At 41.8% G+C, this 26203-nt stretch overlaps 1 protein-coding gene across 4 annotated transcripts in view; it reads right to left on the bottom strand.

The window, feature by feature from the left end:
• Positions 1 to 2370: 2370 nt before the first annotated feature.
• Positions 2371 to 26203, bottom strand: part of INO80D (INO80 complex subunit D) — a 46206-nt gene continuing 22373 nt past the window's right edge. For all 4 annotated transcript variants that reach the window (XM_061607900.1, XM_061607901.1, XM_061607902.1 and 1 more), the window contains 8 exons: positions 24192 to 24952; positions 23092 to 23200; positions 21060 to 21290; positions 16107 to 16210; positions 12440 to 12573; positions 10351 to 10568; positions 8580 to 8737; positions 2371 to 5636 (listed from right to left, as the gene is read on the bottom strand). In XM_061607900.1, coding sequence (XP_061463884.1) covers positions 4465 to 5636; positions 8580 to 8737; positions 10351 to 10568; positions 12440 to 12573; positions 16107 to 16210; positions 21060 to 21290; positions 23092 to 23200; positions 24192 to 24952 — 2887 coding nt within the window. In that variant the 3' untranslated portion in view covers positions 2371 to 4464. The remainder of the gene's footprint in view (positions 5637 to 8579; positions 8738 to 10350; positions 10569 to 12439; positions 12574 to 16106; positions 16211 to 21059; positions 21291 to 23091; positions 23201 to 24191; positions 24953 to 26203) is intronic.

Below are 26203 nucleotides of genomic sequence, written 5' to 3'. Positions count from 1 at the left end.
TTACACTCAATAGCTTTTAGTATAAAACTTATAATTTATGAGGTGATGTTAATAGCATAAATTAATATACCTTTTCTCTTAAAAATCTACAATAAGTATTCTGAACACTCGCAGTACAGCAGGGCAGAAAGGGCAAAGGTGTCCTTAAATAAGCTTAAAGCTAAGCATCATGGGGTGGGGGAGAGAAAAAAGATTTTTAGTATGTTGGGAGTTGAGCAGAGTTTCAACAAGAGAATGACCCCCACCCCTTGAGATACAAAAATGAATAGGGCATTTGCTTTCTAGTGCTCATGCTTTGATGGCATTCTACTGCAAAACTGTTTGAAACTACTTCTTGAAAATTATTTTAACTGCCTTTATTTCCACAAGGAATCCCTGAGACATGTCCAAAACTGGACAGTGATATCACCATTCAGAGAAACTGGTTCAACCCCCTTCGCTCAATGTACATAGACACTCCTTGGCATAACCCTTTTGCCCATATCTTCAGGGTGGATCCATTTCCTAGTTTATTTGTTTTCTTAGGATGCTAATTAGAGAGTTGATGCAGGGTAAATCTGCCCACTCCATAATGTAGTATATTAAGTCTAGGAGTGAGCTGCACTATCTTTTTGACAGCACAGATTTGGGGACCTTAAGTATGTAATTAATAAAAATGGGGCCCACCAACAAGAAGGTGAAGACACATCAATAGACCAACTTCATTGTATTAATTTAGCTCATACATTTGCAGTGTGTGTCTGTGTATGTATATATGTGTACACACACACGCACACACGAGTGTTGTAAGGAATTAGAGAGGAGTTACACTGAATTATTTTCTTGTTCTCTCTTTTGAGCCCTGATTTTTGACTTTCTCCATTGTACTTTCTAGGAAATATTCTTTCATAATTTCAGAGCGCGGAGACGGAGGAAAAAGCTTTCCTAATGCTGCCCTCCAGTGGCAATGCAAAGCAGGCTCCTTTCTTTCTCATTTGTACTATGTACTCTTAATTCAGAGAAAACCAGAAAGCTAAAATGTACAGAATCAGAACAGCAGCAGAGATTGGAGAAAACCAGCCAGGATCCATACAGCAGATCATTTGCAACAGACATAAAACAAAGCAAGTTAAAAAAAAAATTTGCCAAAAGGATATCAAAAGGTGAGAACCAATTATTCTACCTCTTTCTTATGTCAGTTTAAAATTCTAGCTTACAAAAAAGGTATGTGTGTTAAACTTTACAATTTATATTTGTTTATAAGGCAGGATCGCAACAAACAGTTTAGTATCCTGGAATAAAGAATTGGGGGTTTCCTGTGAACATCATACTTTGAGGCATTCTTTTCGAGTTATTTTATTAAACGTTCTGAAAGAATACCCTCTAGGGACAGTCTTACTTTACAGGGAAATGACTTTTAGAGGATATTATTCTCTCATGTCACCTTCCTTCACCACACATGAAACATCATGTTCTCCATTTATGTAAGTTATGTCGTACAACTGGATGTGATCCAAGCTCCTTAAAACAAAAAATAAAAGAATTCACAAGAACAAGAGATGTGAAATAAAAGTAAAAAACCAGGAACCAAATTTTGCTAGGAACCTAGAAAATCCCTTCCTGCAATAATATACATTACAAAGAAATTCTGTTTGGAGAATATTTGTGGTCCATAATTTGGCTCCTCCTCCTCCAGGCAGTGTTTAGAAAGTGTAGTATTAGTAGCATCAAGAATATTTGGAGAATGCAGTGGAGTAATAGGATTTGCTGCAGGTCACATTTGATAAAACAATGTATCAGTACAGAAGTTATGGAAATCCTAAAGTCCTACTCTGAGATTAAAACAAGGACATCCCCACCTTTCAAACCTGACGTGCATGCATACTTGTCTTCTGCCTATATGCTGCCTGTTGTAGCCTTGTACACTTTTCCACTGTGTCACATACAGATATGTCATTGTGTTAAGTTATGCATACAGGCCACTGCCCTGAATGTGAGCAGAACTATGCTTGCTTCTTTTTAAAGACAGACTGTGAACATCATTGAGAAGTAGCAAATTTTTAACTGGCCTATTTGCATCTCCAGCTTGCCTGTTTTGTCTTCTGGCAGTAATCTGTCATACTTCATGGAATGTGGCCCTGGGTCCCCCTGACTTTCAGAGGCTGCAACAGGAAGAGGGAGGCTGAAAAGCTATTGCTCATGCATAAAAATGTCAGTGTTTGGATCTCAAGCATTCCATTGCATTTTCAGATACACAGTGCCAAATAATATTTAGAATAAATTACAAAGGGAAGTATGTAGTTTGCCAAACCAAATCACCTTCCTGCGAGAGTTAATCATCTTCACCTACTCAATTTGAATGGAAACAAAAGAGACAGGAGGACAACAGGGCAAAAACAATTTTTCTATTTAGCACAAGTACCAGGATTTTTGTGGGGAGGGGTGGGCATTGTTTCACAATACACTGTGCATTAATGTAGAATAAGGACAATGCAAGGAGCTTTACTTCAGCTCTTTATGTGGCTTAAAACAGATACATTACAAATATAATTTGGACCACACTTTGGTGTTTATTATACAGTTCAATTTCAAATGTTGGGACGGAGGAAGATTTCACAAGGTTCAAAAGCATCAAAATGTTTTCCAGTGACACTTTTTCAGGGGCAAACTCTCTCACCCTTTCAAAACAATAAGCAGTCTTTTTAAAAAGGCGGCAATAGTTTGAATTGATGGGATACGGACAGCAATTTCTGAAACCCTCCTCTCCCCAAAGGTTTGGGAGTAGCAGGATGCCTGAACGATATTTTTACTTGTGAACCATTTGTAAGTGGAATAGAAAAGCTAGGACAGGAAATAACTGCTTCAGACACAAAGGGAAAGCTGAGCTATTTCTTGTTCCCAATCTCAGACCAATTAAAATACTCTGTTAGAATGTGCCTTCCATCTTCATATCTTTTTTATTATAAAAGAAGATGAAATTATGTACAGTCCAAATCTGTTACCATAAGATATAATGAAGCCTGTTCTTAAGAATAGATGGCCATTCTTTCCATTTCCACCCCAGAAAAAATAAAATAACAAATACAAATTATAAGAATTGCCTCCACTGAGCAGAACTTGACTTCACGAGAAAACAAATGGCACAATCCTCTTTTTGGGGCGGGGAAAATCAAAATCACCACAGCTGCAAGGCTTGTATAGAGTGGGGAGAGGAAGTAGGAGAGACATTAACTGCAGGATGCTTGATAAAGAATGTTTTGTGGAGGAAGCTCCCTTTATTCTGACAAACTCCTTACAGTTTGATTGTTGTGGCTTTTCAGGGAACCTGAAGTGATACTAATAAAATCCCTGACTCTAGAAATATATTAATTATTAGCAAGACCACTGATTAGACAGGAAAATGCCTATACTTTTTTGTTAAGTTCAGCAGCTAATGTTCTAGTTAGCATACCTGTTCTTTCCCACAACTGACTTTGCACAAAAGATTTTTTAAAATATCTAAATATTTCTAAACTATGGAGCACTATATGGGCTCACTACTGCTGTAGGAATTTTCAGGAGATGACTTTGTAAGATTACTCATTCTGATCTTATACTGGTTTGAAAGGAAAAAGGTAACACAGTTCTGCCAGTTTCAAATTAGCTTGCAGTATGAATAGTCAACTAGTTTTGAGATGATTTCTTAGGGCAGGAAAGAAAAGAACTGTCATTTACCCAACAAATACACACATACACAAATACACACGCATACCCTTACACTCATAGAAGAGGTCAAGAGCCCATTGCTAAGCTGACAGAATTAACAGCTGAACTATGGGCTTAATTCTACAATGCCCAAATACCAAATCAAAAGGTTGATCTACATTTCATCCCATTTGCACTCTTAAAAATAAAGCAACTCCCCTCCTCGTACCCAAAGGGTAATGGGACTGAAAACTCCAATCTGAGATCTAGGGACTTGCATTAGTTTTATCTGAGGTATCATCTCATTTCTGGTTCTAGGGTCAATTATATCCACCTTCTCATTTCTCAGTCTAAGGCAGGCCTGGGGACTCTGTGGCTGTCCAGAGTTGTTGGACCCCAGTTCCCGCCAGCATGGCCAGAGGCCAGGGATTATGGAAACTCTAGTCCAGCAACATCTAGGAGGGTCACAGGTTCCTCATCAAAGGTCATTTACATCCAGTATCTGCGCTGTATTCCTCAACTGGGACATTTAACTGGGTAGGTATAGCAAAATCTGCCAGGAGTAAATGAGCACCAATACATAAACAGCACATAAGATCAAGAGAGCAGAGCACAGCGACAGGAAAACCCTGGTCTGTACTGAGTCAGGACTTTTTGCCCCCTCTTATTTCTAAATTTTAAAAAAGTCTTTAAAAAGAAGGAGATGACAAAAATCAGGAAAAGAGAAGATTGAGCTGAGTGGGGCGGTGGTGGGAGGGAACATAAGGTCCCCAACTGCCAGAAATTCACAGGCAGATGAGCTCAGCTGGAGGTGGTAAAGGGAGCAGATGCATTATTGGTACTAGTAGCTGTGGCACCTGTTACTGTGAAGCCTGTGGGAGGAGCTATGGAACTGTGGCTGGGCTGCAGGTCCTTGGGAATGCCACTGTGGGAGCTCAGTTGGTGGCCAAAGGCTGCACTGAACTGAGGAAGCTGCTGCTTTGGGGAAGTGGAGGCCATGAGTTCAGGAGATCCAGCACCCATGCCACTGAAACTGGTCTGTGGTAACCCCGGAAGCACACTGGAGCTGTTGGGGGTCACGGTGGCGAAGGCAGGCTGCGTGGTCTCTGAGTGCGATGTGGTAGGTGGCGTGGACAAGGAAGTGGAAAGCAGGTGTCCATCTGCACCAAGCAGGTTGCTGAACGGAGAAGGTTCGCCAAGGTTCACAGGGAGGTTTCCCCAGTGAGTTCTGGGATTCACCACCCCACTAAGCGGCACCTCCAGTTGCGAAGGGAGCAGATGCTGTGCTATGATGGGCATCTCTGTGGAGAAAGTAGCTGCCAAGTTATCGCCAGAATAGGAGGCGGCATGGGGGGACGTTATATGATCACTGTAGGGCGACGGCACATGCTCACTGTCATAATGGCTTCCATGGGGTGAGGAGTGTGAATGGTCACTGCTGTATTGCTGTCGTGAGGTGATTAAGTCGTCTGCCTTGCTTAGCAGCTGGGCAGGATGTGGCCTCTGGGAGGCATGGCTGCCATCATGAAGTCCTTGAAATTGTCCTGGGAAGGCTCTCTCCCCAAGCCCACTCTGGCTTATCAGAGTGGCAGAAGTAAGGCCAACATTGGCTGGAGCAGAGAATTGCCCCTGAATCTGCCCTGCCAGGGGCGTAGGTGGGTTGGATAAGGTAGCAGAACGGAGCAAGCTCTCATCCAGGTCCAGGCTAGAGAAATTGTCATCATGCACTATACGCCCATTCAGCAGCTCACCTAGATCTGCGTTGACATCTCGACTCAAGGACTGAATTCCTGAAGTTTCAGCACCTGTGGAAAACACCCCTATCCCTCTGTCTGATAGTTCCTGAACTGGCACACCATCTGTCTGTGTGAGCACTCCTATAGTACTCAGGCACTCAAGAGACGTCACAGCCTGCAAGGCCCGTTCCAGCTCCTCTGCCTCTTCGGTAGTAGGTAGTAGGTCTCCATTTTTACCTGCATTAAATGAAAAATAAAAGTAAGTAATGACCATACCTCTTATGGATACATGTGACAATATATGAGACAAGCTGCCAAATTGTTTAATGCACTGGAGTACTTGTGGCCAAACTAGACCTTACAGGTTGTTCACAGGTTGTTGTATTTTCTACAAAAAGTAAAGGGGAGGAAATGTTAATAGGAGGAAGGCTCTCTTCATGCAAATAACAGGCACAGGGGTCCCTTACCCCAGGGTCTTGATCAGGACTGGACCTTGCACACTTGCAATTTATATTTTAAAAACTGTTCATGCAATTGGTAGTTGCATGGATGCAACTGGTAATTGCATGGATAGTGTAACATCTAGCTTGACCCCTATTTATCCATTTGTTTCATTTATTTTATGTATGAGTACATGTGTTTATTTTCAGCCCACTGAAATGTTACCAGCCTGTTAACATGAACCAACATGTCATAGAGTGGTTTGACTTTCTGCCTAGCAGACCACTTATGGTTGGAACACTGATGGGATTTTCTGGAAAAATTTCAATTGAAAAGATTTCCACTCCTCTAACCTGATCTAGAATGTTTGACTTACATTTAGTAAAAACATTTTAAAACTATGGCAAGTTAATTTTACATAATGAATAAATGCCTCAAAAGTTTTTCAACAGCCAAAAGTAGTTGAACTGAAATATTTTATTAAGAGAAAAAAATTAAAAAGTGCACCTAGAGTACTTTAAATGTTTGTGGAGTTTTTTTTTAAGAATCTGGGTTGACTTATGCTGCCTCTGCTGTAACAAAAGTTTTTCCTGTATTTTTATTGTTCTGTTGATTTTTAATTATTTTATTTTTAGCACTGTTTTGCTTGTAAGCTGTTCATGGAATATTTAAAATTAACAACAATAATGATGTCAACAACAGCATTCAAACAAATGCAAAGCTTTACTTGGAAATTATTTTTATTGGAGTACTTATCAATGTTTTAAGGCATGGCAAATTAACAGTACACACTTCTCTTAGTTTATTTGGAAGGAGAAAACAGGAAGGCAATGAAAACTGTAAACATACTAATTTTAGCATGTCTAAACAGCTGTGTGCATATGTGCGCTCCCAAGGAATAGTCACTACAATTTTATATTTGGGTCTTAATGTATCCATTTCAGTTGTGCACTTTGAATTGTATTGTGTCCATTAAGAACTTGTGTCCATTAAGAGCCCTGCTGGATCATGTCAAAGGCCCATATAGTCCAGCATCCTGTTCTCACAGTGGCCAACCAGATGCCTGTGGGAACCCCACAAGCAGGATTTGAGTGCATTATTGTTATCTTACTAATTAATTGTATGAAACAATTCATTTCTAAAAGTGGAAAAGTTTCTATGAAAAGCTGTAAGTAGTGGAAAAAATTCCACTACACATTACTGGCTTAGAAGAAATTCTTTTGCATCAAAGGTATTGCTCAACAAGGCTATGCTCACACAGGCATGCTTATCACCTGATGACTGCAATGCCAAGTGGTGACTTAAACGGGTGAAAGAGCTGCCAAGGCAGAACTTTCATATGATTTCATTTTGCCTTAACAGCAATATTTTTCAATGGAGTCTGTTTCCCAAGTAACATACATTGGAACATTATTAGTAGGGCTGTGTTTATTCCATGGGATCGTTACACTAATACACATATGGGCTCCTAGGAAGGGCAGGATATATATCTAATTAATAACAACAACAATCATCTGGAGAACTTGCTATCCTGATAATATTTTTTTTATTTTGAAATGTACAGTATACAAAGCTATTGTGTCATACTGTAGTTATTAGCCAACCACAGGTTGTGACAAAGAAGAACAATGGCCATTCACATATAGAAGCAAGATTATAATCAAAGACATCAACAAAGGAGTCATAGTAAAAAACAACCATAGCCCTATGTAGATGTATATCTTAAGTGAAGCAGCTGGCATTCCCCTCTCACCAATAAGTGCACAGTGGTCTGGCACATTTATGTGAGGGTGTATGTGCACACAATTCCCAATGTGTGTAGGCTGTAATTTCATGACCCATACATCACAAAATATATTTGCATGGATTGCATTGTTTGGACTTGTGTTGGGCTCATTGGCAGTATTAGCTCCAGACTTATTAATTTCACTTATATTGGTGGGTGATATGCAATAAAAAGAGTAAAAATTAATGAACTGAATGCTATTGCCAATTATATTTGTATAGTACCAAGAATAAGGAGAGGCATGCCACTCTCTTTTACCTGGGCTCCTACTGGGAGGAAGGGCGGGATATAAATCAAATAAAAAAATAATACTTCTAATTCCTATGTTGCAATCTAATGATATTAGAATGCTCATACAAGATATTCCCAGGTTAGGGAAAACATATATGCATAAATGGGTCAGAGAGAGATACAGCTGATGCTCAGCTGTTTCTAGAATTGTGCATTACCTGCACTTCTCTCTGATCTACTTTTATTTATTTATTTAGTACATTTCTAACCTGTACTTCAACAATGCTCTTAGGGCACCTGATAATAAAAATGTAAAAAAATACAAATACAGTGAAACATGTCAATAAAACACAGCAGAATAAAAGAAAGAGGCGTGTTAAAATTACATTAACAGATTGTTAGAAATGTCTCAAAAAATGAAAAAGGTGCTAAAGTGATAGCAAAAAGTGGGGGGGGGGGCACCAGACAAGCCTTCAGAATGGGTTCCACAGCCAAAAAGGCCCTATTCCTAGTCACCACCCACCTCACTACAGAAGGTGGGGCATGGAGAATGACTTGGAGGAAGTTCTCAATACCCAGTTTGCCCTTCAGATACTCAGGTAAAATAGCATGGAATTATTATGTTTTTAGGCAGCAGAGCAACTTGGACAAACACTCCTGGATATTTCGATCATAATGTAGGAAGCTTGGTCTCTTTGCGTAAAACAAGAGAGAAAAGGTACCTTCAAAGAAATCAAAGTCTTGCAAGTCATCAGGCAACCGTGGTAGGACATCTGAGAAGTCCTCCTGATTCAATTCGAGGTCATGTGGAATGTCTGTGATTTCATTGGCAATGTCATCTGGCAGCTCATCTGTACTCAGCTCCGGTGTGGAAGGGCTCCTAGGAAGACAGAGAAGACAGTCACCCCCTTCAGTCTGGTACCATGCTCGCTGCTAGGCGCTGATCTATTCTTGGATGTATAATGCACCCTCTCTGCTTTAAAAATATTTCTCCCACCCCAAACATAGCCTGAATGTATGAAGCCACTGCGATGTTATAGAGAAAGGAGACAGGATCATATTACTAGAAAATGCTCTTGCCAGACAAAGTCTTTAGCCTAGAGATAATGTATGGCTGCAACTACAATCACTGTACTGGGACTAGCAGCAGCCCTGCCTCTTTTCTACCTCTACTGGTGCAAAAAAGCTGATGCAGGATATTCACACTGGTACAGTAGCACTACTGAACCCTGCTGTGCCAATGCTTGGCACAGAAAACAACAGAAGAGCGCACTGCACAAATGTACACCAGTGATTCCCAAACTGTGTGCCATTCATACCACTAGTGTGATGCAAGAGGCTTAAGTGTGCCTTGAAAATTAAGACAAGTTGGACACTTCCATCCCTCTATGCCCTTTAGAATGGAGAGAACCCAGACTGCAGGGTTCCCCATTTTTGCACAGATATGAGCAGTAAAAGTGATGGCATGCTCCCTGACTCAGCCTGCTCTTAGACTGGCAGCTGGAGAAGAATCCCTGAAACAGTTGCATTGCCCAGAAAGCATTGTTCTACTCCTGAGCCCCAACTGGCTGGGCAAAAGAAAGAGAGGCATGCCAGGAAGTAGCATTAACCACTGCAAGGAGGAGATTCTGGGAGTTGATCTAGAAAATATATACACTTGTCTCTTGACTGTAAGAATTAATTATGCCTCCAGCTTTGATACTCAGGATATAGTTTTCCTCTGTATTAAAAGTCTGGAAGACAGTGATCTCTCTCAGGCCATCATCCTCTAAACCAGAGTATGCAGAATAGTGAGAATACATCCACAGACTTACCTGCTGCTTTTCCAGCTTAGTTGTTCTTTAAATTGGCTTATTAAACTACTAGAAAGGAGCTATGAAGTAGTGTTCTTTAATTCTCACACTAATTTGCTCTACACTATTTGGGGAAGATATGCATCAGAAACCTAAACACAATTTTGGCTTTTTCAATATTCTGTGATACTTAAGGTTGTAAAAATGTGCCATTCCAAAGCAAAAGTCTCCCTACTTGGTAATGTCAATTTATTAAGGAAAAAAAGAACTGTAATGCATGAAAAGAGCATTTACATCAGTAGCAAAGAATGGTTATATTAGGTCATAAAGTCTGGCCAAAACTGTCTATAAGTAGGCACGATAAATACCACCTGGGGAGCTGGCCAGGCAGCAATGCACGGTAACATAGCAAGTGAGCAACTGATCACTCTGCAAGTGTGTAGAATGAGTGCCTACAACCTTATACCTCTCCACTGCTAGCTGTAACCCAACAATGTGTGAAAGTAAACATAACTTGGCAACTAACTATGTAACTCAGAAGTAAATCCCACTGTGTTCAATGGGGCTTACTTACAAGTAAGCATGCACAGAACTTTTCCTATTCCTCATACAGATAACATAGACTATATTCATTTTCTTGGCCTATCTTTTCCAACACTGGCTGGTCAAGTTAGAAAATGAATCATTGCTGGACTCTGACCGTATATGGGAGACTTCCATTGGCAGTGACACGCTGGTGGGCATACTGAGGTTTCCTTGGGGCACAGCAGGAGGAATTGGTTTTTGGGGACGTCGCGGCCCTCGCCTTCTCTTCTTCTTGTGTTTTTTGGTAAGAGCAGGTGGCTTTGTTTTTTTCCTGGGTTTCCTCTGCTGCTGATGTTGAACTTTACGGCAGCTGTCTCCTCTCAAGAAGTTATCCTTTTAGAATGAGAATGGAAACCCAACAAATGAAGCGCAAGCCATTTTTTTGTCTTATCTTGCCATTTCTATGTCATACAAGTCAGAACAGACAACTGAGAACTTGAAAAGTAAACCATGAAACAAGCTGCACTCTCTTTTGTACTACCTGTACGGAGGAATCAAAAGCCCATTCAGGATGAATTGTTTCTAAATTCAAAGTTTAAAATACGGACTTCAGGAAGTTTATGATGGCACTGAATCAGAAATAATGATTCTCAGAGATCAAAGTTAGAAATGATCAAATTACTTTTCTTTGAATATAACTTATGACAGTCAACATGGTGCATCACAATGCCATGCCACCAGAAATAATAGAACTGCATACGCAAATGCAAAATACTGAGAACATATTAACACACTGATTCATGAATAAGAACCTTAGGATGTGCAGACATAATCATGTGCTGACAATGTCCATATTGATGTTGCAAGTGTTTGTCAAGTTGTTACAATTAAAAGGAATGGATCCTGAAAGTGGGTAAGGTCAGGGTGGGGCCCAAGAGTCACATTCTCTTGTGGCCAACCTTTCGAGGGGCACACTCTAGTAATGGGCAGGGCAAAAGTGAATGTGAGTATGGCTAGAGATGGTTGTGGGCAGGGACACCCACACTACACCCACCCAGCCTCATACTCTAACCTCTCCCCACCCACCCCCAAACACACAGAGTTAGGTTTGAAAAAGCCTCTTATTGGAGCCAACAGGACCCTTATAAAAATGGCCTATACTGCATTTAGGCTTGAACATTTCCTCAGGGGGGGCAGGGAGGCATGAGGAAGGAACACTGTGGGTCAGATGGGGAGATTCCATAGGCTGGATCCCCACACATGACTTAGAGGAGCCAAAACCAGCCTCAAGAAACTGCCTAATGAGAAAATGAGTGTCTCTGAGATGATCCTGGAATTAGCCAAATTCAGCCTCTGGTTGTTTACTATGAGGACTAGGGTATATGACTCTTGTGCTTATCAAAGGGAAAAGGTAGAGCAGCCTTTCCCAACCAGTGTGCCTCCAGATGTTGTTGGACCACAATTCCCATCTTTCCTGACCATTGGCAATGCTGGCTGAGGCTAATGGGAGTTGTGGTCCAACAACATCTTGATGCACACTGGTTGGGAAAGGCTGAGGTAGAGTATAATTCTGAAGCCTTTGAGGAGTTTGGAGATCGTCTGGGCAAAGATGAAAACCTTAGTTAAAATGGTGAGTGCTTATGTTTTACTGACCAACATAAATGGGAACAACATCTACTTCAAAAACGGAAGGGAACTGTGTGAAATAACTGAAACACTCTCAGCTTCCACCTCAACAAAGCATTCCAGGCTAATGCATGTAAGATTATGCCTGTTTGTGTTCTCTCAGAAGATATGATGGAATCACACAAAGAGGACAGAAATCTTTCTCAGATGCAATCCTATGCATACTTAATTGGGACTACTTAACTCTGTGAGACCCTCTTCCAAGTAAGCTTGCATAGGACTGTTGGAGGTTTGAAACATTTTTCCATAATTCTTTAGATGAGCTCAGTCAAGGTTGATGATATGGCATTTTTTTTATTAGAAATGATGTGGTGGCCTGTATCAGAGCTCAGCTTTCTGAAGGGAGATGTGAAAGTATAATATGCTGCACACTGATGTTAATAGTCTTTTAAATGTTTTAAATACCTGTTTTAACTGTCTTTTATTGATAATTGTAAATTTTTTGTAACAGCTTAGAGGTTCTATTGCAATCAGGCCGTATATAAATTTTGTTAGTTAATTAGTTAGTCATCCTGTGGTTTGCTAGAAATATTGCTGTTATCTGCTCTTCAAGTATTTTGACTAGCAAATATTCTTACCATTTTTTTGGCGTGTTCTTCACACAGGGGTGTCTGATGCGTAATGTCAAAAACTGGCACGGAGCATTGCTGTCCATCTGCAAACTTGGCCGTACAGCTTGAGAAAAGCTGCTGTGACCTGTTCAAGAGGATATCTAGATATATCTGTGTCAGGAATAACTTACAATGGGCAGATGAGGAGGCTATATGATTTATAAAGAGTAAAATACAGAACCCTGACTTCTATTCCCTATTAATATCTAACTTTCAAGCAATTCCTTAAAATGTCATTTATGTTTCAACTATGGAAGATGTGCAGTCAACAGTAAAAAGCAGAAAACTGCCATCCCGCAGAACTGCTAATGATTTTATAATTTATTAAGATGGGTTTATGGAAGTAGCTATTTTGCTAATGAGTTTGTGTGCCTGGAGATTCTTAATCAATACTGTCACTTTGGGGGCAATGCAATAAATAGATTTGCTTTCTAACCAACTAATGAGAATCAATACTCAAATATTAAACAGGATTTCTGTCGTCCACATATGAGAAGACATAAAAATAGTAAAATTCTTCCTGTCTTTTTGAAAGATGACACAGAGGAAGTCAATACTTTGAAGCCTGATTTGAAATTATATTGCTCAGAAGAGTTGTATAAACTGAGTACATTCTAATTCCCCCCACCCCCTGAATTGGCAGCAGACATCTTCCACTACAAGCTTGTTTACATGATGTGTTTTCCTGAGACAGCCACTTCACTTGCTTTGTTCTTGTTCTGAAATGGCCCATCAGGGACACGTTCAACTTTCTGCATAAGGCAATGGGGGGAGAGGGAGCATTTGGCACTCCAGATGTAGTTGGACTTCCAGCCTGGTCAAGGATGATGGAAGTTGTAGTCCAGCAACAGCTGGAGGGCCCCAGATTCTCTACCCTGATAGAAGGGTATTCACTTCATCTCTTTAACAAGTAGTCTCAGCCTTATTCATGCGTTACTCACAGACACAACAAATGCAGATAGAGCGAGGAGCCGGGCTAAGCTTTTAGCCCTGCCCTGAATTTACAGCTGAGTGAAAAGAAAGACCAACATGCACAAGTTCTTGCTTCCACATAAGGGCTCTACGTGATCTGGACACTGGCACAACCAGGCATCCCAATCACATGGAACCCCTAGTCATCTTGAGCAGGAACTCGCACATTGTTCTTTCTTTTCATACAACCAACACATGATTACCTGGGGGGGGGGAAGGATGTCGGGTGTGGGGTTAAAAGCTCCTCACTCTTTATATTGATGCCCTGCATGCAAGTAACACTTGAATGGAGCCAATGTGGAACAATGACATGATTGCTATTTCAGGTGTAATAGCGAGCAAGCATATGTGGGTTACAGACCCATGGACTCCTTGATGCAGCCTTTCCCAACCAGTGTGCCTCCAGATGTTGTTGGACCACAACTCCCATCAGCCTCAGCTAGCATTGCCAATGGTCAGGAAAGATGGGAATTGTGGTCCAACAACATCTGGAGGCACACTGGTTGGGAAAGGCTGCCTTGATGGAATAAACGTGGGGCAGTAATTTAGGAGAGAAAGGCTAATGAATTGTCTCTAGGGCAGCTCAAACAAGGGCTGCTGCACTAATGCTACAGCCTGTACAGCCTCTATGTGGAAGTGCTGGTTCAAACACAAATGATGCCTTCCCATAGGCACCTCCTGCCTCTGAGCTCGGTGGCCTTGTGTGATATCCAAGATAATCATGTTGTGGCTGTCAGATATGTAAATTAGTCCACTAGTGTATCTTAACTGACCAACTCTAGTCTGTGAACAGCCACACTGACACCAGATTTTTAAAGTTTTTCAATAGTCAGTCAATATTCTGCATGGCATTTTCTTTCAAATACTTTGTTCCCATCTCATCTACAATGTTCCTTTCTGTACTTAGTCATCCTTACCTTCGTTACTCCCTTTATAATTCTCAGTTCTTAAAATTAAAAATTAAACCTTTAACATTAGGGCTGCAGTTGTGATTAGGAAGGGGCAGAAAAAACGTGGTAAGAGATTTAAGGTGAGGGAGGAGTGGGAAAGAGAGAAAACGCATTAAAATGCTGGGCTTGCTGCATTTGGAAGCTTTCCTTTCTTTGCTTCTGCAATTCCTCATGCTGAGGGTCTTTCTTTGTGACATTCTTTGTGTTATGTTTCTAACATAAGAACTTGCATTCTCCCTGATCTTTATTCTCTTCTGTTGATATTTCAGGATTATGCATCTTTCATCTCTTATTCATTCTAGGTCATTTTACCACTTCACATTCCAGGTTTCACATCCTGCTGAAACCTTTATGGCAATTTAAGTTATGAGATAATTAAGACTTTCTGTGGAAACTGACCAGCCAACCTCACATAGGTCAATGCCAGCTCTGTGCTTCCATTTAACCACCAATACAGGATAATTTCTGGAACGTTGTTTGTTTCTCCACCCTGAAAGTATACAATAGTGCTAACCTATGCAGTTCTGACTAGATGCCAATGACCTGAAGTGAGGCAGTTATAAATGCTGGACTAGATCCCTAAACAGTTCCTGCACCCTGCCTCCTACCAGGTTCTACCTTTGTTTCTGGGTCCCTAACCTTCAGAACTGACACAACTGCACAGACTTAATAATGGATTCCCCAAGTCTCTCTCACCAGCCACTAACTTGAAATGAAGTATTGAGCAGCAGTGCAAAGTTTTATAATATCTCAGCACTCCCACAAGTTACCTGCAACTCCCTGCCTGATGTGGTTCAGACTGGAAAAGTGAAGGTTGTGCCATATCAGAAGGTGGCTTGATGTCATCATCTGATGCTACACCAAAGAGGCTTGCTGGGGACGGTAGAACTGCAGGCAGTAGCGATCAGTGGGGCAGGTGGGATGGGGCTGTGTTGCTCACCTGGCTTCCAGACATGGTGTTTGCTGCCAGTTATCAAGAGGGAAAGAGGTGAGGTAGCAGGGAGGATAGTGCAGATACAGTGGCAGCAATGTCACATTGGCTCCACAGCTGCGCCTGCACTGTGCTGGCCTGCCCCCTCCCCTTCTCAGTAACCTGCAGTGACCCAGTATTGGGAAGCCAGTGCATGGTCCAGATTGTCCTCTCATTCTTTCAATGTGGTAGACTAGGGCGAGGGCAAAAAACATGGATCCTACAGCCCATGTTGCCCTAAGATTAGTACCGAGGAATAAGGATATATCTGTAGCTATCACACTGCCCCAGTCCTTCAAATCTGGCTTAAGTTTAGAGCAATTTTATTTATAGTATTTTAACTAGCAGATTCTATGATACATGCCTACCGCTGACATACTGGCCAATACATCTGTCCCTGAACTCATTCTGTTTTTACCAATTATATCAAGTCTATCGATTTTGTCCAGCTAACATTATGCTGTATTAAATATCTCTCAGCAAGAAGTCACAAGTTGTGGTACAAACAAGCATACCTTACAGAAGATTATCATTATCTAACAGATGCTTCTCATCTAAATCAGTGGCACAGGGACAGTCTTCACACCCTGCTGTCTTGTTGCACAATGTGGAAAAGTGCAAAGCAAATTAGATTGGGAGAAATTAGCAGGAACGCCTCCAGAAATATTTACTGGAGATAGCCAGAAGTAACTATTTACATTTTCAATCCACAATATGAACAGGTGTACAACAAAAAAGATACGTTGAAAACAATGTTTAGTGAACGGAAGAGCCTTATTGGTGCATGGTTCGCCCTTCGTGGTTCCTCTACATGGTGATGCATCCCTCTGTTTCACTTGGCTTGTGCTGAAACAAAAGGATATCAAGAATTGAATTGAATTGAAACTTCATTTTTACCCCGCCATTTTTCCAAACTGAAACTCAGGGCACCTTACAAATAGAACTACATGTAGTTAAAAACATAGAAAAACATACAATTAAAATACAATTAAACTATGGACAACCTTAAAACCATAAAAGGCACTTAAAAATCTGAAAACAATTTAAAATAATACAAATAATAATATAAAACAATAAAACAAGCCTTGTAAAGCACAATCCTAAACACCTTCTATCCCAAAAGCCTGTTGGAATAAAAAAGTCTAAGAACTGATATAATAGTTCCAACCAGTAGGTCATGTTTAGCTCAGTATTTTGAAAATACTCTGGCAGATGAGCAACAAAGTTCACAAATAGGGAATTATGCTGGTATCCGTCCCCGCTAGGGTTTCCTGGCTCAGGGCCTGAGACTGATCCTGTATCTTTACGAGAAGAGAAAGTCAGCCAAGTGCAGGTGTTCTTGCAACACTGGAATGGGAAAAACCACAAGGTGGAATTCTCCCTTCCCCTGCACAACCTTTAAAGATACAGAAGACCTCTTGGTTGCCAGACCCGGCCTCCAAGAGGTCTTCTGTATCTTTAAAAGTTGTGCCAGGGGGAAGGGAGAATTCCACCTTGTGGTTTTTCCCATCACAGGGTTGCAAGAACACCTGCACTTGGCTGACTTTCTCTTCTCGTAAAGATACAGGATCAGTCTCAGGCCTTGAGCCTGGCAACCCTTGTCCCCACCCCCAATTGTTAGTCTCTAGTACAGGCAGATATATAGTAGAGAACACAGAGGTTGCACCTTTTTGCAACCACCAATAAACCTATCCTCCATATATTTGTCTATTAATTTAAATAATGTTTTTAAGACATCAATACAAAATTAAAATACCTGATACCCTTTACTCATTGGTGACTGGTGCCCCTTGAAACAGGTGGGACAGAAGGCAGGGAGACCAACAGCAGAAAGAGCCAGAACAATATAGGTGGATAGGGCGGGGGCTCTCAAAACGTGATCAGTTTGACAAACATGGTTTCCCTTCATCAGTTATGTCGATGGAACAGACAGGGACCAAACCCCCTGACATGCCTCTTTATGGCAGGGCTACATACAATTAGATTGACATGAAGGAGGTTTTCCTTTGATTGTGATACCTTATGGTTTGCTGTCCGGATTGAACTGCTTGATGGGAAATGCCTTGTACTTACATCTGACTGCTATACCACTCTACACAGTAGTGATGTTGTTTTTTATATATTCTTATTGTATTAATGTTTGAAAAACCAATTAAAAGATATATATTTTTAAAAAGTAGGTGAAGCCAGAGCCAATGAGAAGTAGAACAAACTCATTCTAGTTTTGTCCCCCTCCTCCTCCCTGCTGAGTACCGCAAGGGCAACACTGAGACTAAGGAGAAGGAAGTGGACAGCCAGGGCCCTGGCCTGGTTGTAAATAAGAAGGCAGGCAGGTGGGGACTGGCTGAGACCAGACTGAGGTTGATGGGGCAGTGCCCCACTCGCCTTAATGGACCAGTCTCCATTGCTCTTACTGTCCTTACTAGACAGTTATACAAAGAGAAGCAAAACACTGGGTATACATAGTTTAAAGTCTATGATCAAGACTCTGTGTATGCTGTGGTCCCATAGGAGAACAGAATATGGTAGGAGATGTAGAATTCACCTTCCCGAGAATCAATCTCTCTCTTTTTTTTAAACAAAATTTTAAAAAGCATATTTCTAGACTTTATAACTGTAAAGTTATGTTTGAAAGTTTGTGAGCAATATCTACTGAAACCTTAGAAGTTGGAGAGATGACTAAATAAGATTTTCAGTGGTTGGAGGCATGATTTCAGAATTCCTGCCCCCCCCCGACTAGCAAAATTCATTATATATTAAAAACTGCACAATAAGATGTAGAATATTGCAATTTTGCTCATATTATTAACCTCCGTGCCTTCAGTATCCTTTTGTAAAGACTCTCTGGGATGGGAGATTGGAAGCACTGTGTTGTAGTGGTTCCATTCCAGGAAGAGGAGCCTGGAGACTGCTTTTGAGCCCTATAGCATTTATGTTGTGGGGGCCTGCAAGCTTTCAACTCATTTCCGATGCTTTCTAACATCTATCTGAAGCATGCTGATGACACCCAACCCTATTAATCTTTGGTATCTGAGTCAGGTGAGGCAGTGAAATTGGTGAGTCTGGAATACGAGCTAATACAGTGAAGCTCTATCCCAACAAGTCAGAGGTGGAGTTCAACTTGTTCTGGATAGGTTGCCAACTAACTCTAGGCATTCTTGATTTTCTAGGTCTGTTTCAATCAGGGCTCAGGCCCAGTTTTGGAACTGAGACCACCTTGGTTTCCCTGTATGATGATCTATGTCAGGAGACAGACAGAGGGAGTATGTCCCTATTGACTCTTCTTGACAGTTTTCAATACCACTGACCATGGTATCTTTTCTGTGGAGACTGTCTGAGTTGGGGACATTTAGAAAACTGCTCCGACTTGGATGGTAGTCTCCAGAAGGTGGTGCCTGGGGATTGCTACTTAGCAACATGGAGCCTCCAATGTGCGGTCCCTCAATCTTTAATTTTATCACCCATGCTGTTTAACATCTATGTGAAACCACTGAGTGGGGTCATCCAGAGGTTTGGCGTGTGCTGTCATCTGTCTGCTGATGACACACAACTCTATTTCTCTTTTACAACTCAAGCAGGTGTGACAGCGAATATGGCACATTGGTGCCTGTCCTCTGTAATAGACTGAGTAAGAGGCAGCAAACTGCTGCTCAATCCAGATACGGCAGAGGCATTACAAGTGGGTGGATCCTTTGTCTGGATGAGTGAAATACATCTTGTTCTGGATGAGGTTACACTTCCCTTGAAGGACCATGTGCGCACTTTGGTAGTACTGTTGGATTAAACATGTTCATTGGAGTCACAAGTGGCCTCAGTGGCAGGGAGTGCCTTCTACCACCTTCAGCTGGTGGCCAGGCTATGACCCTATTTGGATGGGGACAGCCTGGCTCAAGTTGTGTATGCTCTGGTGACTACCATGTTAAACTACTGCCATGTGTTGTACATAGTTTAGAAACTAAGTAGTGTAGAACACAGTGGCTCAAATGTTAACTGGAACAAAAGGCCCAAACATACAACTCTGGTTCTGGCCTGACTCATTGGCTGCCCATTGGTTTGGGCCCAATTCAAAATGCTGCTTTTGACCTTTAAAGCCTTATATGGCTCAGGACCCCTGTACCTAAAGGACTGCCTTTCCGCATATGAACCTGCCTGTACCCAGAGACTGTCATCTGGGGCCCTTCTCTGTGTGCCCCCTCCGAGGGAGGCCCGAAAGGTGGTAACAAGAGAACAGGCCTTTTCTGTAGTAGCTCCCTATCTATAGAACGCTTTCTGCAGGAAAGCCTCCTAGAACCAATGTTGACATTTTTTCTGCTCTAGGCAATTTTTTTTTGTTTTCCAAGGTATTTGGGTAGCACCAATGATGGAATGTTTTTATTCTGATTATGTTTTTAATACATATTTTATGTGTTTTCTACTATATTGTATTTATTTGTTTAAATCACATCTATCTATCTATATCCTGCACTTCATTCCAAGCAATCTCAAGGCAGGACACATTCAAATAAAAACCAATACAAAAACATACAATAAAAATCAGTGGATAAAACAATAAAACTATTCCAAGCCTAATTACAATCTGCTTCCTATAACAATACCAGGTGGCCCAATATCTCATCCCCTCATCTCCACCACAAGCTTGGAGGAAGAGATGGGTTTTCAGCTGCTGCCAAAAGCTAAACAATGCTGGGGCCAGTCACACTTCAAAGGAAAAAAGTGTTCCACAGCTGGGGTGCCACCACTAAGAAGGCCTTATTCTGAACTAAACCACTCAGCAGCATCCAGGCAGCCAATGCAAACCTTTTAGACTAGGGTTATACGGTCCAAGTAGATGTACCAGTTAACACTCTGGCTGCTGCATTTTGTGCCAGTTGCAGCAGTCTTCAAGGGTAGCTTTTGTGTGCCTTCCACCAGCTGAGCCTACCTTTAAAGGTAGGGCTACGTTTAAAGCCTGTTTCATTAAAAAAGGACCTAAGCTTTGTTGTGTCTAGAATACACAGGCAGCAGCAATTTTTGTACCACATCACCACAAATTATGGTATTCTGCCAGTGCTGCAGTCAGATACACAAAAACAAATGCTTAACGTAAGAATGCCAATTGACAGAACATATGAGCCTGCCTTATATGGAGCTGGAACACTGATCAGTCTAGCCCAGTATCATCCACTCTGACTTGCAGCAGTTCTACAGGGTGTCAGGTGACATTTTTTCATGGCCCTGTTATATGATATCTTTTTAACCAGAGATGCCAGGGACTGGGACCTTTTGTGTGTTAAGCACATGTTATACCACTGAGTTACAAAGCCTCCAATGTGGCTTCCATATGGGTCAGTCTTATGCCCCATGTTGTTTAACATCTTTATTAAACTGCTGAGCGGAGTCATCCAGAGAACTGGAGTGTTTTCATCAATATGCTAATGACACACAGCTCTATTTCTACTTTACATCTGCAGGTGTGACAGCAAATGTGCTGGATTGGTGTTTGTGACTTCAGTAACAGTCAAGTCATGGAAAGCTAGCGGTTGAATTTACCATAGCTTTTTAAACAAATATCCCAAAATGGCATACTAGAACATTTGGGCTCTTAGACTCAGCTCCCACAAAAACCTGCATTCAAAATTCTGCTGAAATGACTGGGAGATATATATGTCCACAGTGGTAGTGCCAGGTTGAAGCACTGATGTGGGTGGCCTCTTACCTGGTCAGAGTACATGAAGCTCTTCGGAGTTCTCGTATCAGCTGCCCAGCACACTCCGGCTCTCTGCTGGCTGCCCGCAGCAATGCTTTCCGGAATGTATGTTGGCATTTCCTCTGACGAGATTCTGCCCGCTCCAGGCGGCAGAGGTGCTTGTATTTCTGCTGAAAGTAAGTGCAAAGTTGGGAAATCCGGGAACTCCTGCCGCTAGCATCATCATCATCATAATCTGGCCTGTGAGATTGTGTGGGAAGGGAAAAACAGCTGATAAAGTGGTTGCTACTCAAAACTCTTAAAAATAAACAAATAAACATTACACAAACATATACCACTACATTATTTTCTATACAGCAAGTCCTGGGTACCAGAAGGAATGTCTGCTTCCACATCAACCTACTCAGCCACTGCATTTATTTTTGGAGGCCCTTACCATTGGAGAGTGAGATGACTGGCAACTACAGAGAAAGCTGTGGCACCCCATTTATGAAATTTTCTCCTCTGAGAGGCTTACCCACGCTAATGTCTTTTTTCATCAGGCAAACATGTTTTTATTTTCTCAGGCTTTTACTATTTGAGAAGTTTTACTGCCTGATTTTATTTCTGCTTTTACTCTCATGATTTAATTCTTTGGTGTGTTTTATTGAATTGGTCATTATTTTTAGCTTGCACCTGAACGTCCCTTCTACAAATGGAAAAAGTTAGCTCCCTCCTTCCCCCTGTAGCCCAGAACACCACTATCCATGCTTCTGTAAAGGCATGAAGCAGATTTTCAGCGGGCAAAGAGGGCTGCAAGAAAATTGATGAAAATTGCCGCCACCTCCTTCCCGTCAGTGGGAGCATCCTGTAAGTAGAGTTCTGCTGATGGGAGCACAGAATCTAAGCATTTATGTTTTTATTATAATTAAAATAAAATTGTAATTTGTTGCAATGATTACAATAAATGTAATTATTGCAAATACAACCTGGGAATTACAGAATTCATGGGTAATGCAGAAAATAAGTAAAATTAAACAAAATAAAATAGGACCCTCCCACTATGACTTCTTTCTATACTATTTCAAATGCATCCACATAGCTGGCTTTCTGCTCAAAAGGCCTTTAAATGGCACAAAGATAATCTCTAACTCCATCCCCTTCCCTCAGCTATTGTGACATGCAGCAGCACAGCCCAATAGCTCTAAGTTATGTTCGTTGAGAGTGGCTACTGCAAGTGTAGCAGCATTAACATAAACTACTGTTGTGGTGCAATGGCCTTGCTTGAGCAATACCACAAGTTGTGATATCATGCAATGAAGCAGCCCTTGTGTCCAATTCTATTTTATCGTGCCAGAAGCTCCTAGGATTGGACTATAATGTGTTCTTGAGACAGAAACAGGTCAAAACCACCACCAAGGACAAGAAGATCACTGATCAAGTTTTGTTATTTTGATCCTGACCTCAGTTTCTGTATTATTCTTTTTCAGGCATGATAGAGAAAGAAGTTCACCAGCTATTTCTAAAATGTTTGGCTGAATAATTCACTTGCATCCAACTACATGACATTTTAACAAAATGTTTTCAAGATCATTTTTTAAGCCTTTGCTGAACAACGATAGAGTCAGTGGTGAAAATAAAGACAAAATGAAATGCTTTGCAGAATCAGGACTAATCTAATCATCACAGCTAGGACCTCCAAGGGCAGAATCCAACACGGCACAAGCAGACTTCCTCTCATGCAAAGCAACTTCACCTTCCTCTTCTCTCCCCTTCCATTCAGCCCCTTGTGCACCCCCCAAATGTGCTGAAGATCCCCCAATGTTCCAGAGCAGATTTTGAGGATCTGCAGGGAAGAGGAGAGGAAGGTGAAGTTCTGTGCATGAGTATGTCTGCTCTGCTTACAGAGAGCTTTGGATACAACCCCAAGTCTGTATGTACACACTCTTCAGCAGTGGCTTCCCCCCCCCCGGCAACAGAGCCTTAAGAAGAGTAAACTGTTTATTATTTCCTATTCTGTACTTAATTACTCATTCTTCTGTCCTTAATTGTATGCACTTACTCATTCCTTTCATATCTGAGGGCTTCTCGGATAGACCATGCAACTTCGTATGGCGAGGTTTGTTCCAGTTCTTCCAATTCTTCTCCACTATCTTCAGACCAGTCCAACCCTGGAAAACATGAAAGGAAGTGATCATTTATCAGCCATCCTCAAGTAATCCTGAATTTCTTGTGCAAGTACACATAATATGCCTGTAGTCAAATGAGTTGTGGTAGCACACAGAGGGCCTCAACATGGATCAGACCCTTATTATAAGTATGCGTATTAAAATACATAACAAAAAAAATGTCCTGCAGATCTGGAAGTCTCCCAAACAACTGTAATCTCACCATCCCCATCAAGGTTATATGGCCATATGTAGGACTGCTCTTCTCTCATCTGCCCAAATGAGCAAAGGCAGACAAGCATAGTCCCCAAAACCCATTGCCCAGCAAGCCTGGCTGTACCTCCTTTCCCAACATGAAGTCCATGTCTTTTGTGGTTAGGCTTAGCAGCATCAACATAATCAAAGCTCCACCTCTAAAGTGGAAGGAAGAAATGGCTCATTTCTGGCTATTGCTACATAGGAGAGTAACAGCTAACCGTACAAAGATAATCTGTGGAAAGGGGTGCATCCAAGGAAGAGAGCAACACAGTACATGCTAGAATATCCTTGTGTTTGTTTGTGGTTGCTTCATTTTTGTTTGTCAGTCATATCTCCATGATTGCTATTACATTTTCTGCTACCCTGGATTGCATAACCACATACATTTATATCATAGCAACTCTTCGAACATCCTAAATTCCTGTTTTATGCACATAACAAAAGCCAAAACTGGTCCTCAGGCTTACATTCACATTCCCTTTTCTTATATGCTTCAAAGAACTGCCTTGAGAAAAGGGCAAACCATGAGATTTTTGCTTAATAGCAACAAGCTGAATTTTACAGGACTTAGCGATGAGGCAGTATGTGGAAACACCTTAGTCTATTTTGCCCATTCACATAAAAAGCATGCATTTGCAAGCATACAATTTACTTTAGTTTGCTTGCACCCTGTTACCCATATATTGCAAATTTACTAAACTGAATAAACACAGGACACAATTAATTCTCCACCTACCTAAATGCGGGAACAGATCAGCATCCAGCTGCTGTTTCTGAGTGCACAGTTTCACCAGTCTCTGTAGCCGGCTCATACAGGATGAGTGTGGAGAGAAGGCTGTGGCTTTCATAAGGATCCTGTCAACCCTGGGTGGGTCTGGGCCAGGAGCCCTGGTGGGGTGCAAGGGAGGCAGCGGTCTTTTGTTAGACAACTGCCTGGCTTGTGCTATAGTGTGTGTGGTGGGTGTCACTCCCTGCACTGGTAGGCTGGTGTTCTGAGGTTGAGGTGACTTGCAGACTAGGCCCTGCGGGAGCCCTGCTGGCTTTAAAGAAGTTGATAATGGCAAGAGATGGGAGTGCTGCTGCTGTTGCTGCTGCAGAGGCTGCTGTTGCTGCAAAGGTGCAGGAAGGGGGCTAAAGTGCTCTTGGCGAACTTTCAGAATCTCTGTCTCTTTCTGACGTTGTCTGTTCTGGGCTAATTTGCTCTGCAACTTTTTCTTCACTGTTGCCCCTTTCTTGAGTTCTTCATCTTCCTCATGGAAAGCAAAGGGGTCTTCCAATTCTGCTTCCAAGTAATGGAGAGGAAGCCTGGCCCCTGGTGGAGAGAGGGACATTCCATCAAGGCCATTGGGTATCTTCAAGGCCAGTGGAGGAACTGTCAGACTGAAGGCCATAGAATCCATCTGGTGCCGAACTTTTACCTCCTCTATCGGATCATTCTTTTTCTTCCTCTCCTTTTTCGGTAAAAAACCAAGAACCTGCAGGTGACTGTTGCAGTACCTTTGAGAAGCAAAAACAGCAACATTATTTCCTCCTGCTAGCTCTTACCCATAGTAAAACTAGAAATTAAGATATTTTTTTTTTAAAAAAGACAATTTGTTAGCAAATAGCTCAAATGGAAAAAGCAGTTTTTTCTATTCTTGTGAGAAATCTCAATGAAGAAAATTTAAATAAACATCTCATAGCCAATTACAAACTTTCAAATACAAAAATATGATTGATTGATTGATTATACTTGTATACTGCCCCATAGCCGAAGCTCTCTGGGTGGTTTACAGTAACTAAAAACAAATACAATTTAAAATACATCTTTTAAAAAACAATTTAAAACACAATTAAAAAAATTAAAAACAATATAGAACACATGCTAAAATGCCTGGGAGAAGAGGAAAGTCTTGACCTGACGCCAAAAAGATAACAGTGTTGGCGCCAGGTGCACCTCGTCACAGACATCATTCCATAATTTGGGGGCCACCACTGAGAAGGCCCTCTCCCTTGTTGCCATTCTCTGAGCTTCCTTTGGTGTAGGCACCCGGAGGAGGGCCTTTGATCTTGAACGTAGTGTACGGGTGGGTTCGTATCGGGAGAGGCGTTCCATCAGGTATTGTGGTCCCAAGCCATGTAAGGCTTTATAGGTCAAAACCAGCACCTTGAATCGAGCTCGGAAACATAAAGGCAGCCAGTGCAAGCGGGCCAGAATTGGTTTTATATGTTTGGACCGTATGGTCCCTGTTACCAATCTGGCCGCTGCATTTGTACAAGCTGCAGTTTCCGAACCGTCTTCAAAGGCAGCCCCACGTAGAGTGCATTGCAGTAATCTAATTTGGAGGTTACCAGAGCATGGACAACTGAAGCCAGGTTATCCCTGTCCAAATAGGGACGTAGTTGGGTCACCAACCAAAGTTGGTAGAAGGCACTCCATGCCACTGAGGCTACCTGAGCCTCAAGTGACAGAGATGATTCTAGGAGAACCCCCAAGCTACGAACCTGGTCCTTCAGGGGGAGTGCAACCCCATCCAGGACAGGTTGGACATCCACCATCCAGTCAGAAGAACCACCCACTAGCAGCATCTCAGTCTTGTCTGGATTGAGCCTCAGTTTATGAGCCCTCATCCAGTCCATTGTCGCAGCCAGGCACCGGTTCAGCACATTGACAGCCTCACCTGAAGAAGATGAAAAGGAGAAATAGAGCTGCGTGTCATCAGCATACTGATGGCAACACACTCCAAAGCTCCGGATGACTGCACTCAA

This window comes from Rhineura floridana, chromosome 2 (genome assembly GCF_030035675.1).
Source record: "Rhineura floridana isolate rRhiFlo1 chromosome 2, rRhiFlo1.hap2, whole genome shotgun sequence".
In the NCBI taxonomy this organism is placed as follows: Eukaryota; Metazoa; Chordata; class Lepidosauria; order Squamata; family Rhineuridae; genus Rhineura; species Rhineura floridana.
The sequence above is the reverse complement of the archived record's forward strand: the minus strand, read 5'-3'. Positions and strand labels throughout refer to the sequence as shown.